This window comes from Mobula hypostoma, chromosome 7, assembly GCF_963921235.1.
Source record: "Mobula hypostoma chromosome 7, sMobHyp1.1, whole genome shotgun sequence".
In the NCBI taxonomy this organism is placed as follows: Eukaryota; Metazoa; Chordata; class Chondrichthyes; order Myliobatiformes; family Myliobatidae; genus Mobula; species Mobula hypostoma.
Window position 1 is genome coordinate 40,543,575 of NC_086103.1, and position 13,121 is coordinate 40,556,695.

General features: G+C 42.7%; 1 protein-coding gene across 4 annotated transcripts; it reads right to left on the reverse strand.

The window, feature by feature from the left end:
- Positions 1-2,413: 2,413 nt before the first annotated feature.
- Positions 2,414-7,919, reverse strand: LOC134349263 (TRAF-interacting protein with FHA domain-containing protein A-like). Of its 4 annotated transcripts, none has more exons than XM_063053311.1 (3): positions 7,771-7,919; positions 7,297-7,549; positions 2,414-3,666 (listed from the first exon to the last, which is right to left on the reverse strand). In XM_063053311.1, the coding sequence occupies exon 3, from the start codon at positions 3,641-3,643 to the stop codon at positions 3,074-3,076; it is 570 nt and encodes a 189-aa protein (XP_062909381.1). In that variant the 5' UTR covers positions 3,644-3,666; positions 7,297-7,549; positions 7,771-7,919; the 3' UTR covers positions 2,414-3,073. The 4 variants fall into 4 exon arrangements, with proteins under 4 accessions (XP_062909381.1, XP_062909382.1, XP_062909384.1 ...); XM_063053312.1 differs by having other exon boundaries at positions 2,414-3,709; XM_063053314.1 differs by lacking the exons at positions 7,297-7,549; positions 7,771-7,919 and adding an exon at positions 7,600-7,617.
- Between the last annotated feature and the right edge of the window lie 5,202 nt (positions 7,920-13,121).

Here is a 13,121-nt window from a genome sequence, read left to right on the forward strand (position 1 = left end):
TAATTTACTGGCATAATTTACATATTACTATTTAACTATTTATGGTTCTATTACTATTTATTATTTATGGTGCAACTGTAACGAAAACCAATTTCCCCTGGGATCAATAAAGTATGACTGTGACTATGACTATTTGTATGGTTGAAAGAGTACAGAAAAAATTTACAGCAATGTTGCCAGGACTGGAGGAGCTGAGATATAAGGAAAGATTCATAGGTTAGGACTTTATTCCTTGGAACATATAAGATTGAGGGGAGATTTGATTATGAGGGGTATATATAGCGTAAATGCAAGCAGGCTTTTTCCACTGAAGTTGGATAGGACTGGAACTAGAGGTCATGAGTTAAGGGTGAAAGGTGAACAGCTTAAGGGGAACATGAGGGAATACTTCTTCACTTAGAGGAGCACGAGAGTGTGGAATGAACTACAAGTGGTGCAAGGGTGCATGCGAGCTCAATTTCAAGGTTTAACAGAAGTTTGGGTAGGTACATACATGGATGGTAGGGCTATGGAGGTCTATGGTTCCAGTGCAGGTCGATGGGAGCAGGCAGTTTAAATAGTTTAGCATGGACTATATGGGCCAAAGGGACTGTTTCTTTGCTACAGCTTTATATGACTCTAATTGATTGCCACAGGTGGCTATGGAGGCCAGATCATAGAGTGTACTTAAGGCAGAGGTTGATAGGCTCTTGATAAGTCAGGGTGAGAAAGGTTACAGGGCATAGGGCAGGAGAATACAGTTCAATAGACAATAGGTGCAGGAGTAGGCCATTCAGCCCTTTGAGTCAGCACCACCATTCACTGTGATCATGGCTGATCATCCACAATCAGTATCCAGTTCCTGCCTTATCCCCATAACCTTTGATTCCGCTATCTTTAAGAGCTCTATCCATCTCTTTCTTGAAAACATCCAGAGATTTGGCCTCCACTGCCTTCTGGGGCAGAGCATTCCACATATCCACCATTCTCTGGGTGAAAAAGTTTTTCCTCAACTCCGTTCTAAATGGTCTACCACTTATTCTTAAACTGTGGCCTCTGGTTCTGGACTCACTCATCAGTGGGAACATGCTTCCTGCCTCCAGCGTGTCCAATCCCTTAATAATCTTGTATGTTTCTATCAGATCCCCTCTCATCCTTCTAAATTCCAGCGTATACAAGCCCAATCGCTCCAATCTTTCAACATATGACAGTCCCGCCATCCCGGGAATTAACCTTGTGAACCTACGCTGCACTCCCTCAATAGCAAGAATGTCCTTCCTCAAATTTGGAGACCAAAACTGTACACAATACTCCAGGTGTGGTCTCACCAGGGCCCTGTACAGCTGCAGAAGGACCTCTTTGCTCCTATACTCAATTCCCTTTGTTATGAAGGCCAGCATGCCATTAGCTTTCTTCACTGCCGGCTGTACCTGCATGCCTGCTTTCAGTGACTGATCTACAACACCTAGATCTCATTATACTATCCCTTTTCCAAACTTGACTCCATTTAGTTAATAATCTGCCTTCCTGTTCTTACCAAAGTGGATAACCTCACATTTATCCACATTAAACTACATCTGCCATGCATCCGCCCACTCACCCAGCCTGTCCAAGTCACCCTGCATTCTCATAACATCCTCCTTACATTTCACACTGCCACCCAGCTTTGTGTCATCTGCAAATTTGCTAATCCCTTCATCTAAATCATTAATGTATATTGTAAACAGCTGCGGCCCCAGCCCCAGCACTGAGCCCTGCGGTACCCCACCTGTCAGCGCCTGCGATTCTGAAAGGGACCCGTTAATCGCTACTCTTTGTTTCCTGTCAGCCAGCCAATTTTCAATCCATGTCAGTACTCTGCCCCTAATACCATGTGCCCTAATTTTGCCCACTAATCTCCTATGTGGGACTTTATCAAAGGTTTTCCGAAAGTTCAGAGGGAATTGAATCAGCCATGACCAAATGGTGGAGCAGACTCGATGGGCCATATGGCCTAATTCTGCTCCTATGTCTTACGGTCTTAAACACCAAGGATTTATCTTGTGGCTGTTCTTACATCTTTCATCGCTGCTCAATTCTCTCCTATCTTTTCAAGAATAGAATAGAACACAGTACTCAAAACAAGTTGCCTGCTCAAAATAGTGTGCCACTTAGTAAAGATTGCCTCTAATACATATTTTGTTGCTTTTCTTAACTTTATATAAAGTTTGATGAAACTGATAAAAGTATATTGTAACATTAAAGGATCATACAGGTAAATGTAGGGTAAATTCTACTGAAAGGACGACAAATGAAAACTAAAATTCACGTACATAGTACAACATACAAGGCAGTCCAAGTAAGTTATCAAGGCTCAATAGAACAGTGGTTAATGGCTTAGTGATTATGACTTACACATTAGGATTCTTATTTTACTTACTGAGCAAATATGAAACTGATAAAAGTATATTGTAACATTAAAGGATCATACAGGTAAATGTAGGGTAAATTCTACTGAAAGGACGACAAATGAAAACTAAAATTCACGTACATAGTACAACATACAAGGCAGTCCAAGTAAGTTATCAAGGCTCAATAGAACAGTGGTTAATGGCTTAGTGATTATGACTTACACATTAGGATTCTTATTTTACTTACTGAGCAAATATGAAACTGCTTATCTCAGAGTATATTGTAACATTAAAGGATCATACAAGTAAATGTAGCGTAAATTCTACTGAAAGGACTACAAATGAAAACTAAAATTCACGTACATAGTACAACATACAAGGCAGTCCAAGTAAGTTATCATGGCTCAACAGAACAGTGGTTAATGGCTTAGTGATTATGACTTCTTACACATTAGGATTCTTATTTTACTTACTGAGCAAATATGAAACTGCTTATCTCAAGAGATATATATCTTATAAATTTAAACAGTAAATTTATCAGGTTTTAAATTATGTTGCCATAACATTAATTATATGCACTTTGTTAACTTCATGTTGGATCCCTTATCCCTTATATAAAGCTACATCTCGCTATTGTTTTTATTCAACTTTGTTTCCTGGAGTTTTGGAGTTTTGTCCAGCAGGGCAAAGTGACCAGTATCCTGTTATAAAAACATGTATTGGTCAAGATCTTCACCAACTTCCATTGGTTCCCGTGGATCGTGCTGAAAATTAGGAGAAGACATTACAGTCTGAAAAAGATACTTGTTGTCTGTCACCTGAGAAAATGAAGGGGAGTCCTTCTTAATCACAACTTCAAACTTGGATACTGAATCACCTCCTACTTGTTCCAAATAAAATTGAAAATCAGTAAACTGCAGTACAGATTTTGAAGGCAGCAGCTGTTTTTCTAGGTAGCTCAGTTTACGACCATTGATAGAGAGTGCAAACCTGTTACTTAGATTTTTTAACTCAAACTGAAGTTCTGAACTGTGAGCGGTGAGAAACGCTTGAATCTGAAACTGCAACCTGGAAACTCTTCCATGGTTTAGCTGAATGCTGCAAGTGTTCTTCCTGCCCACAGTCACCATCTCATGAGCTTCGTACTTTTGTGGCTCATTAAACTTTATAAAGCTGAAAACATCTTCTTCTTCTTCCTTTTTTCCTGGATGACGGACGCTGATGAAAAGGCACGGCACAATTTCCTGCGTGAGATTGTCACTGCTGCTGTCCATTTTCAATAGTATTCCTACTGGTCCTATTAAAGAAAGTTAGCATTCAATCACAGGCCTCCATTAAACCTGCAGACAAAAGATTTGTTGGGAATAAAAGAAAATCAAATAATTCCTCTGGTTACTTGATATACTTTTCCTAACTGCTTAAAAGAGTAACCAAATATACCAGTACATACTCAATTAACATCTCAAATTTAACACCTTAAATTTTAATCATGGTCCCTCCCACATTTAAACTATCTCACAGCTGCTGCTATGTTTTGCAACTTCAAAATATTATACTAATTGCAATGAAAAGATGGGAGTCCGAAATGATGTGAGTCTCAGCCTGTACTTTCACTTTAAGCAAGGCGCACGTGCATCACATGGTAATGTGATGACCTATGCAATTCATGTATTTATACATATAACATTTATTCAAATATTACTGAAAATTAAATACACAAGTCTTTGCGGCAAAATGTTAGGCAATGGCTATCTGAGCTGAAAGTCTCACGTGGAATGTAACAGATTCCACCGTGAGACTTTCAGCTCAGACGCTAAAAAAAAATTGGTAAAGATATTTTTTTCTCTGGGATAAGCACTTACGAGTTGTTCCCAATCAATCATTTAGGAAGACTAACGAGAGTAGAACTTTTGCGGTGAATGGTAGGACCCTATGGAGTGTTGTACTGAGGAATCAAGCTGTAGAAGTGAATCGTTCACTGAAAGTGGCATTGCAGGTCGTCAGGGCTGTCAAGAAAGCTTTTGGCTTTGGGTGTTGCAGCTGGTCAAGATGTCAGTGGGGCTGTATTTGGAATAGCGTGTTCAGTTTTGGCCATCCTGATAAGAGGAAAAATGCCAAGAAGTTGGAAAAAGTGTAGAGGAGATTTACTAGGGTGTTACCTGGACTCTACTTACTGAGTTATGGATGGAAGTTGAGCAGGTTGGGACTTTTTTGATTGGAGCATAGATGACATAGAAGAACAGCTATATTTCATCGAGAGTTTGAAGAAATTTGGTATGTCACCAAAGTCACTCACAAATCTCTACAGATGTATTGTGTGGAGCATTCTGTCTCACTGCATCAACATCTGATAATGGTGTGTGTGTGGGGGGGAACTGCACAAGATCGAAATAAGCTGCAGAAAGTTATAAATTCCGTCAGCTCCATCATGGGCACCAACCTCCCCAGAATCTAGGAGCAATGCCTCAAAAAAAGCAGCATCCAACATTAAGGATTCCCATCACCAAGGACATGGTGTCTTCTCATTGCTACTATCAGGGAGGAGGTACAGGAGCCTGAAGACACACACTCAACGATTCAGGAACAGCTTCCTCCCCTCTGCCAACAGATTTCAGAATAGACATTGAACCCATGAACACTACCTCACTACATTCTTGCACTACTTATTTTAATTAACTGAAAAATACACACTTCTTACTGTAATTCATAGTTTTTATTATTTGGTAGAATGTACTACTGCCACCGAACAACAAATTCCACAACATATGCCAGCGATATTAAAACTGTTTCTGACTATAAAGGTCAAAGTCAGAGTGAATGCAAAGTCTTTTTCACAGGGTTGAGGAAATCATGAACTAGAATGCATAGGATTAAGGTGGGAGAGTAGATATTTGATAGGAACCCGGGAGGCAATGTTTTCACCCAGGAAGTACATGGAATGAGCTGCCCAGGAAGTGGTTGAGGCAGGTACATTAACAACTTCTATAAGGCACTGGGACAGGTACATGGATAAAACCATAAGCTATAGGAGCAAAATTAGATTATTCGGCCCATCGAGCCTGCTCTGCCATTTCATCATGGCTGATCCATTTTCCTTCTCACCCCCAGTCTCCTGCCTTCCCTCCCTCCACATCCTTTCACTCGCTGACCAATCAAGAATCTATCAACCTCTGCTTTAAGTACACATAAAGATTTGGCCTCCACAGCTGCCTGTGGCAATGAATTCGGCAGATTCACCACTCTCTGGGTAAAGAAATTCTTCCTCATCTGAGGCTGTGTCCTTTGGTGATAGACTCTCCCACCACAGGAAACACCTCCACTTCAGCAAGGCCTTTCACCTTTTGATAGGTTTCAATGAAGTCACCCCTCATTCTTCTGAATTCCAGTGAATAGAGGCCCAGAGCCGTCAAAAGCTCCTCATATGACAAGCCATTCAATCCTGGAATCATTTTCGTGACTCTCCTTTGGACGCTCTCCAGTTTCAGCACATCCTATGACACAAAACGCTCACAATACTCCAAGTGAGGCCTCACCAGTGCTTTATAAAGTCTCAACCCTACATCCTTGCTTTTATACTCTAGTTCTCTCAAAATGAAAGCAAACATCGCATTTGCCTACCTCACTGACAAAATCTGCAAATTAACCTTTAGGGAATCCCACAGGACTCCCAAGTCCCCTTGCACCTTAGTTTTGTTTTGTATTTTCTCTTCATTAAGAAAATAGTCAACCTTTTCATTTCTTCTACCAAAGTTCCTGACACTATATTCAATCTGCCACTTCTTTGCCCGTTTTCCTAACCTATCTAAGTCTGAAACTGTGGATATCCTCTGCCTGTTCTGATTTCCTCTCACATTTCAAAGATCTGTGGGCTGGAAGGTTAATCGGCTAGAATGTTGGTTGCTAGTTAGTTGATGGAATGTTTTATGAAGTTCTGGCAAGATATTAAGTCTGAAAGACTACAGAGAAATTTTACAAAATGTTGCTGGGACTTGAGGGCCTAAATATAGGGAAAGGTTAGGCATTTTTTTCCCTTGAGTGTAGGAAAATGAGGAGAGAGGTATACAAAATTATGAGAGGTGTAGATAAGGTAAATGCAGACAAGGCGTTTCCCACCGAGGTTGGGTGAGACCAGAAGTAGAGGTCATAGGTTCAGGATGAAAGACGAAATATTAAAGAAGACCCCGAAGAGAAACTTGTCAGAAGGTGGTGCGACTGCGAATGTGCAGCGAGCAGCCAGCGGAAATGATGAAGGTGGGTTCGATTGCGACATTTAAGTTTGGATAAATACATGGATGGGAGGGGGATGGTCCAGTTCGACTCGGACTTATTTCACTTAAAAAGCCTTACTTGATATATAATACCGGAGTATAAACGCTCGCTCTTCTGCAACGTCATTTATTTCGGCAAAAGCTATAATTATTTTATAATCTTATGGAGCTTCGAATCACTATTACTTAGGCGTAATTTGGTGTTTTATGCCTGCATAGGTCAAAGTCTCGTACAATACTGTCAGAAAAATCAAAAGTTTCCAACGAGTGCATGTAATCACCAGTCGCCTCTCAACAGAGCAGTAACGTTGACTCTGGTTTGCCTTTTGCAGCAGCGCGGGAAACCGAACATGGGTAATTTCCGTGTGCAGCAGAGCACAATTCTGCATTGCCTCGTTATGTTTTCTGTTAAGCGCGGGGGATATGTAAATAATAAATCCCGCCTATATGCACTTATCCACATCTCCCTCCCCCTCCCCCTCCCCCTCCCCCTCCCCCTCCCCCTCCCTCTCCCTCTCCCTCTCCCTCTCCCTCTCCCTCTCCCTCTCCCCCTCTCTCTCCCCCTCACCAAACTCAGTCCAATTTTCTGAATGCATTATGGTACTCGAGTCGCTAGCTACTGCGCACTCACATTAATTAAACAAAACTTCCTTACTTACCCCGCGGCGCTAACCGGTGGTTTCTTAGGCGCGGATCGGAGACCTTAGACCCGCCCCGTTTAGCTCACGGCGAATACGGGAAAGAGTCCTGGTTACGCCCGCTCGGCCGCAGCAGTTATTCCCCCAGCCCTTCCTACTGCCCCGCTCCCCTTTTCCGCCACGCAACCATTCTACGATCGGTGTCCCATCTGCCTGCTCCCTGTTCACTGCGCTGATCGGAACCTTCGGGTAGCCTGGGAGTTATTTTCGTCCTCTGGAGATAAATAGAAAAGTAAATAAACACCGAAGAGAAGATGTACATACTGTTTGAACGGGGTCGAAGGTTGAGTCTGCGTTAATTTCCTCCCTTGCAGCTGGAGACGTTTGAGTATTTTAAATTTAAAGAAAACAACCTCGATTATGGTAAATGGGATAGATTATGAATAAATCTGGTATACTAATAAATTGTGGACCATTAGGAAAGCAAAAACTCACTATCACACGGCATAAATTCCTTGTCCTGTATATCTCTCATTCTTCCCTCACTTACAAACCCGGTTCATGACAGCAGTAGTTCTTAACTGGGGCAACACTGGACTTCTATGAAAATCATGAGGAATGAAAATGAAATGTTTTAATGCAGCTGTTTAACACTACTGACTGCCTTGCTTGGCAATTTTAGAGAACAGTTTAAAGGTCAACCACACTGCTGAGGGACTGGTGTCACACACTGGCTGAGGCAGGGATTTTCAGGCCTGGAGGTCATTGGTTAAGCAGTTACGTTTTTATGATCATCTGGTAGTTTTAGCAACATCATTACAAAGCCTAATACCTTTATTTTAATTCAAAAATAAACCTCCAGGAAATACAATTCAGTACCTGGCCTTCCTTACATCCACGGTGTCAGCAAGTCAATACAGGATTCAAGATTCAAGTTTATTTTTCACGTGTGCATCAAAACATACAGTGAAGTGTGTCATTCACGTCAACGACCAACACCCCAGTGTGTGCTGGGGGCAGCCCGCAAATGTCGCCACGCACATTCCAGTGCCAATTATACAATGCCCATAATGCTTGGCAAAACAACACAGAACACAACAAGCAACTAAGAGCAACAGTAATAACAAGCCCCAGTCCTCCTCCCCAACCACCCACGTAGATATGCAGTCCTTTAATCCTGGGATAGGCGACTAGTTCCAGCCTCCAATTGATGCAGACACTGGGCTTCAACTTTCACACAGACTCTTGAAGACTAGGCCCCGGTCAATGGGCCTTGACTTCCTCACTTCCGATTCATCTCATTCACTGTCGTCAAGTTAATGCATTTCATTGACAAAGCAACAGTGCCACTCATGGGGCCTCTCAACAAAACACACTTCAAGTGTTTGAGGGGCTGTTACACATGACAGGGCCATTCCATGTTTAATGGTGGCAGGACCTTGGACTGAACTCCTTCCCCACAAAGCCTTTGTGTTAGCTGCATTAAGCTTCAGTACCCTACAGAACACAGAACTCTGTACAGAACAACACTAGCAGACTCTTCGCTCTACAATGTAGTGCCAGTTTTAATGCCAATTTATATGAAATATCCTCTTCCTGTGTATCATCCACATTGCTCCATTCCCTACATATTCATGTGTCGATCTAAAAGCCTCTTAAACTCTACCAAACTGCCTGCCTCCACAACCACCCGGCAAACATTTCAGGCACCCACTACTCTGCATAAAACACTTGTTCTTTATGTCACCTTTAAACTTCTCCCCATTAACCCCATTGACATTTCTATCCTAGGAGTGATTCTGACTGTTTACACTAACTACATTTCTCATAATTTTAAAAATCTCTATCAATACTTCCCTCAACCACTGATGCTTTTGATAGATAGGTAGATAGATAGATAGATAGACATACTTCATTGATTTTGGAAGAACAATTTAAATTTAATCAAACCTTTCCTTATTACTCAAACTCTCTAATCCAGACAGCATCCCGGTAAACCTCTTCTCTTTCCACAGAATCCACACCCTTCCTCGAATGGGGTGCCCAGAACTGCATGCAACCCAGCAAGTGCAGACTGACTAAAGTTGCAGCATGACTTTGTAACTCTTAAATTCAACACCCCTACCAAAGAAGGCAGGCATCCTTCACTATCTTTTTAATAGTCACAGTTATAGTCATACTTTATTGATTCCGGGGGAAATCGGTTTTCGTTACAGTTGCACCATAAATAATAAATAGTAATAAAACCATAAACAGTTAAATAGTAATATGTAAATTATGCCAGTAAATTATGAAATGTCCAGGACCCGCCTATTGGCTCAGGGTGTCTGACCCTCCAAGGGAGGAGTTGTAAAGTTTGATGGCCACAGGCAGGAATGACTTCCTATGACGCTCTGTGTTGCATCTCGGTGGAATGAGTCTCTGGCTGAATGTACTCCTGTGCCCACCCAGTACATTATGTAGTGGATGGGAGACATTGTCCAAGATGGCATGCAACTTGGACAGCATCCTCTTTTCAGACACCACCGTCAGAGAGTCCAGTTCCATCCCCACAACATCACTGGCCTTACAAATGAGTTTGTTGATTCTGTTGGTGTCTGCTACCCTCAGCCTGCTGCCCCAGCACACAACAGCAAACATAATCGCACTGGCCACCACAGACTCGTAGAACATCCTCAGCATCGTCCGGCAGATGTTAAAGGACCTCAGTCTCCTCAGGAAATAGAGACGGCTCTGACCCTTCTTGTAGACAGCCTCAGTGTTCTTTGACCAGTCCAGTTTATTGTCAATTCGTATCCCCAGGTATTTGTAATCCTCCACCATGTCCACACTGACCCCCTGGATGGAAACAGGGGTCACCGGTACCTTAGCTCTCCTCAGGTCTACCACCAGCTCTTTAGTCTTTTTCACATTAAGCTGCGGATAATTGCTGCCTTTTCCACTTGAGTACCCTCTTTCATTGAACTATGGACTTGGACCCCAAACCTCTCTGCACTACTACGCTGTAGAGAGGCCTACCACTAACTGTATACTTTCTCCTTTCATTTGACCTCCCAAGGTGCAATGCTTTACTCTTTGTAAACCCCTGACTGTGTCACCACCCACAGCTCCAATCTGCTAATTAAATTTGCTGATGACACTACACTGATTGGCCTAATCTCTAATAATAATGAGGCATCACCCTGACATAGTGGTGTCAAGAAAACAACCTCTCTCTCTCAATTTCGCAAAAACAAAGGAGCTGGTTGTGGACTAGAGGAGGAATGGAGACAGGTTAGTCCCTGTAGACATCAATGGATCTGGGGTTGAGAGGGTGAACAGCTTTAAGTTCCTCGGCATAAACATCACCAAGGATCTCCTGTGGTCTGTACATACTAGCTGTGTGGTGAAAAAAACACAACAGCACCTCTTTCACCTCAGATGGTTGAAGAAGTTGGTAATGGCCCCAAATCCTAAGAACTTTCTACAGGGGTACAATTGAGAGCATCCTGACTGGCTGCATCACTGTCTGGTATGGGAACTGTACCTCCCTCAATCACAGGACTCTGCAGAGAGTGGTGTGGACAACCCAGGGCATCTGTAGATGTGAACTTCCCACTATTCAGGAAATTTACAAAGACAGATGTGTAAAAACGGCCTGAAGGATCACTGGCAACCTGAGTTACCCCAACCACAAACGTTAAGTTGCTACCATCCGGGAAACGGTACCACAGCATAAAAGCTAGGACTAACATGTTCTGGGGCAGCTTCTTCCACTGGGCCATCAGACTGATTAATTCACTCTGATATAATTGTATTTCTATGTTATGTTGACTGTCCTGTTGTACATACTAATTGTTACAAATTACTATAAATTGCACATTTAGACAGAGACATAAAGATTTTTACTCCTCGTGTGTGAAGGATGGAAATAATAAAGTCAATTCAATTCAATTCAACTTGTCGGGAGTAAACAAACAATGGAGGTCCCAGCACTGACCCTTGTGGAACATCACTGATCATGGACTTCCAGCCAGAATAGCAGACTTCCACCCTTACTCTCTGAACAAGTCAGTTCTGAATCCAAACTTGCAATTCACCTTGGATCCCATGCATCCTTATTTCTTGAATGCATCGCTTGGCCTGTATTCCTGCAGCCAGAAATATGCCAGCCGGCATTCACTTACAGGACAGCTCTTTGCAATAGAAGACCAATAATTTTAGGGTAGACCAACATGTGGTTTTCACTGAGTTGACAATCTTAATGTTTGCCTCGGTGTGTATCCCTGGGTATCCTATGTTATGCAGTTGATTTGAATGAACTTCAACAAGGAGCCTTGCATTCTTTTCCAGACCTTCTTTGCAAATCGATGGTTCAATTAGAGATGGAAATAAGGATAATATTGTACTCATTGCTGTTGTCTCAGGGGAAGTATGCATTGGGATTGATTCACGCATTGCGCCAAGAAGATCTGATAGGAACGGCTCCGTCTTTAGAAGCTAAGCAGGTTCTAATGCTTGTTAGTGAGTACAGTCTAATTGGGAAGACATCCATCATGTCCATTGTCTGAAGGGCTTGCGGGATATTCCATGGTGACCACTTCTTGGCGGACCTGTGATCAAAGGTGATTTTTCGTAGTCTTTTCTACATAAGCCAGGTAGTGCAGCAAGTTGCAATAAAATAGAGCATTGCTTCAAAGCAAGCCCAGATCCATCCTTTTCAACACCAGAGACAGGTAGAAATGCAGCAATTAGTGACATTTGGTGTTTGTGTATTTTGCTTCCCTTGACAGCATGACACAGACACACACAGAGGGGGCCATCTCGACAAGGGAATTATTGCATGAACCTTATCTTCCATTCTTGGATTTGCAGATGAAATGGAAGATGGTTTGTGTGACTGTGACAGTGTAGGAGAAGGATATGGGGCACACCTATTGTAGGTGCATCAACACCAGCAGCATTGTGCACCCAATAACCATGTTCTTTCCATCACTGGGAGGCAGCTCTGCTTTCATGTTCTCGGTCTTTGTTGGACTGGTTATCCACTCCAACCAATTTTTGCAACATGCTCTGGCTCTTCCAAACCAAATCCCCAGCACAAACAGGCAGTCAGACAACAGTGAAGGGAACTGAAGATTGGTCAGAGCCGCTGCCAATTAACATGGCATCACTGTTTCTGCAGTTGATTCTGGCCGTAGAGGCCATCTCAGATTTGTTGCGGATACTAATCGATCTGCGGACAAACCTTGGATCTAAGCAGAGAATGGTGACGTTATCCATATACAGGGAAGTTTTGATCTGTGTCTCCCATTGCTTGGCATTGTTATCCCTCTGTACCAACATGCTTCCTGAAAGATTTGACAAAAGGTTCTATGTCAGATATGAACACGTCAGAGAGGAGTAGGCAGCAGATTCGATGTGGAAGCATTTTGAGACCTGAGGAGAGCTAAGGTACCAGTGACCCCTGTTTCCATCCAGAGGGTCAGGGTGGACATGGTGGAGGATTACAAATACCTGGGGATATGAATTGACAATAAACTAGACTGGTCAAAGAACGCTGAGGCTGTCTACAAGAAGGGTCAGAGCTGTCTCTATTTCCTTTAACATCTGCCAGACGATGCTGAGGATGTTCTACGAGTCTGTGGTGGCCAGTGCTACCATGTTTGCTGTTGTGTGCTGGGGCAGCAGGCTGAGGGTAGCAGACACCAACAGAATCAACAAACTCATTTGTCAGGCCAGTGATGTTGTGGGGATGGAACTGGACTCTCTGACGGTGGTGTCTGAAAAGAGGATGCTGTCCAAGTTGCATGCCATCTTGGACAATGTCTCCTATCCACTACATAATGCACTGGTTGGACACAGGA